Source organism: Nicotiana tomentosiformis, chromosome 12, assembly GCF_000390325.3.
Source record: "Nicotiana tomentosiformis chromosome 12, ASM39032v3, whole genome shotgun sequence".
NCBI lineage: Eukaryota > Viridiplantae > Streptophyta > Magnoliopsida > Solanales > Solanaceae > Nicotiana > Nicotiana tomentosiformis.
In genome coordinates, this window is record NC_090823.1 from 60,585,501 (window position 1) to 60,588,903 (window position 3,403).

The following is a 3,403-nucleotide window of genomic DNA, read 5'->3' on the forward strand; positions in this document are numbered from 1 at the left end:
ATCGCAGATAGTGGTGTTCTCCCTCACACTCATCACAGCAGTCCTGGTGATCCCCATTTCTTCCTGGGGCCATGTAGTCCTTCTTATGTATAAGTTATCATATTTTGAGGTATAGCCGGGGCCTTGTTGCCGGCATTGTCATGTTGCTCTTTTGTACCCTTAGAGGCTCTGTAGAGGTTTATGTGGGTCATGTATATATGTATGTATGTATGTATGTATATATGTTGGGTTGGTCGTTGCACCAAGTTGTATTTTGTAAACTTAACTATGGCATAATGTTTATAATGAAAATGAACTAGAAATGTTTATATATTTATATAACTGACCTCTCCCTTGTTTTACAAATGGTGATGTGATCCTTTTTTTTTTGGATTATGAATGAGTCAGGCAGGAAAGGTTTATAGGCTTACTCGATCGGGTCCACTCGGTTGAGCGTCGATCATGCTCCCCGATGTTGGGGCATGACAGTACTGCTTCTCCTTGACTTCCAAAACCAGCGATGATTCATCCCTATTTTGCACAATTACCCCTCCTTCACTAGAGTTAGTAAGAAGAACCCCCATACTAGCTAACCGATGAACTTCCTTGCCCAAAGGTCTTTGATATGCCTCCAAGTGAGCCAAACTACCCATAGATTTCCGGCTAAGAGCGTCCGCTACAACATTAGCCTTCCCTGGATGATATAGAACATCGATGTCATAATTCTTGAGTAACTCAAGCCATCTTCTCTGCCCCAGATTTAATTCATTCTGTTTGAAAATGTATTGAATTCTCTTATGGTCCATGAATATATACACATGGACCCCATACAAATAATGACACCAAATCGTCAATGAAAATACCACCGCCGCAAGATCTAAGTCATGTGTTGGATAGTTCTTCTCATGATTCTTGAGTTGCCTAGAAGCATAAGCGATAATCTTGCCATGTTGCATCAATACACACCCTAGTCTGGTTCTCAAAGCATCACAATATACTATAAACCCATCTGTACCCTCCGATAAGGTCAACACCGGTGCCGTAGTAAATTTTGATTTCAACTCTTGGAAGCTCTTTTCAAAAGCATCTAACCATTAGAAATTAACTACCTTCTACGTCAATTTAGTCAATGGGGAGGTGAGAGTAGAGAACCTCCCACAAACTTTCTATAATACCCAGCTAAGCAAAAAAAACTGCGAATCTCTGTTGGAGTTGTTGGCCTCAGCCAATTCTTCATAACTGCGATCTTTTGCGGATCAACCTTAATTTCTTCTCTAGAGACGACATGACCTAAGAATGTAATAGATTCAAGCAAAAATTCATAATTGGAAAACTTCGCATACAATTTGTGCTGATATAGAGTCCGCAAAACTGCCGTGAGATGATCAGTATGGTCCTTTCGACTTCGTGAATATACAAGAATATCGTCAATGAACACTATCACAAAGGAGTCAAGAAAAGGCTTGAAGACTCGATTCATAAGATCCATGAAAGCTGCCGGTACATTTGTTAGCCGAAAAGACATCACCAGAAATTCAAAGTTCTCATACCGGGTCCTAAAAGCTGTTTTCAGAATATCTCGCTCACTAATCTTTAATTGGTGATACCCGGATCTTAAATCAATTTTGGAAAAGTACTTAGCACCCTGCAGTTGGTCAAACAAGTCATCTATCCTTGGCAACGGGTACTTATTCTTGATCGTTACCTTGTTGAGCTGCCGATAGTCAATATACATTCTCAGTGACCCATCCTTCTTCCTTACAAAGGGGACCGGTGTGCCCCAAGGTGACATACTCGGCCGGATGAAACCCTTCTCTAACAAATCTTTCAATTGTTCCTCTAGCTCCTTCAATTTTGGTAGTGCCATTCTGTATGGTGGAATAGATATAGGATGCGTGCCTAGCATCACATCAATCCCAAAATCAATCTCCTTGTCTGGTGGAATCCCAGGGAGCTCATCAGGAAAGACCTTTGGAAATTCATTCACCACTGGCACAAACTCAAGTGTAGGTGCCTCAGCATCGGTGTCCATAACCAGGACAAAATTATAGATACACCCCTTGTTGATCATCATCGTGGCCTCAAGGTAAGAAATAAACCTACCCTTCGGCACCACATCATCCCCATTCCATTCAATAATTGAACCTAATGGTTCTGGTTAGACAATCAAGCTCAGCAAAACATGAATAAAGCCAGTCCATCCCCATTATTACATAAAAATCAACCATCCCTAACTCGTTGAGATCAGCCATGGTATCTCAACCACGCATCTTGACAACACAATCCTTATAAACCCGTGCGGCCATAATAGACTCATCAACTGGAGTAGATACAGAGAACGACTCATGAAGTTGTTCTGAATCTATCCCAAATTCCATAGCAACATAGGGAGTGACATATGACAAAGTGAAACCAGGATTAATAAAAGCATATACATCATGATATTGGACAATCAGTATACCTGTAACCACATTTGGAGAAGCCTATGAATCTTGACACCTCCTCATAGCATAAAACCTGCTGGGCCCTCCCAAATTCTGGGTACCACCCCTAGCTGCACCATGCTCTGCGGGCGTTGGAGTGCCTTGAGCTAGGAGAGGTGCTGCGGATATAGTAGCTGCAGAACTGGTTGGTTGCGCCGTACCCCTTCCTACACTCTGGCGTGACAAACAGCAATCCCTCTGAATGTGTCCCATGATACCGCACTCATAGCATATGGGATGGTCTATGAAGCATGCCCCAAAATGCATCTTCCCACACCTAGGGCATGGGGGCCTCCGCTGCTGCTGGAATCTCCCTCCAGCCCGACCCTGTTGGTAGGATCCCCTGTTGCCCTGACTAGGCCTGAAATGGCTCCATTGCTGCTGACTGGGCCTTGATGGTAGTGCACTAAGCGAAGACTGAGCAAAGGAATGGGATGGCCCTTGCCTAAATGCTGACCTATCACCACCACCACCGGAAGAACTACCCAGGTTACCCGCGGACCGGACCTTATTACTACCCTTTGACTCCATTCTATTCTTTAATTTACGGGCCTCTGTGGCTTGAGCAAATACCACCATCTTCCTATAGTTCATATCAGAATTCAAGGCAGCTGTAGCAGCTTCATTGATAGCCAAGGGGTTGAGGCCCTGCACAAACCGGCACACTCTTGCCTCCATAGTAGGAAACATGTAAATGACATACTTGGACAGGCACGCAAACCTCATATGGTACTCCCACACACTCATGCTACCCTACTTTAGGCTCTCAAACTCAGCGGTATGGGCCGCCTTAGTCTTGGAAGGCAAGAAATGGTCAATGAAGGCGTCGACAAACTCACTCCACCTAGTCGGAGGGCTCCCCTCCTCACGGGAGTCCTCCCATATCTCAAACAAAGAATAGGCCACCCCTTTCAGATGGTAGAAGCCCAACTCCACTCCAT

General features: G+C 44.2%; 1 protein-coding gene across 1 annotated transcript; it reads right to left on the minus strand.

The window, feature by feature from the left end:
• Positions 1-398: 398 nt before the first annotated feature.
• On the minus strand, positions 399-3,140 carry LOC138902725 (uncharacterized). The gene is made up of 4 exons (XM_070190619.1): positions 2,525-3,140; positions 2,243-2,440; positions 1,949-2,133; positions 399-749 (listed from the first exon to the last, which is right to left on the minus strand). The coding sequence occupies exons 1-4, from the start codon at positions 3,138-3,140 to the stop codon at positions 399-401; spliced, it is 1,350 nt and encodes a 449-aa protein (XP_070046720.1).
• Positions 3,141-3,403: the final 263 nt, after the last annotated feature.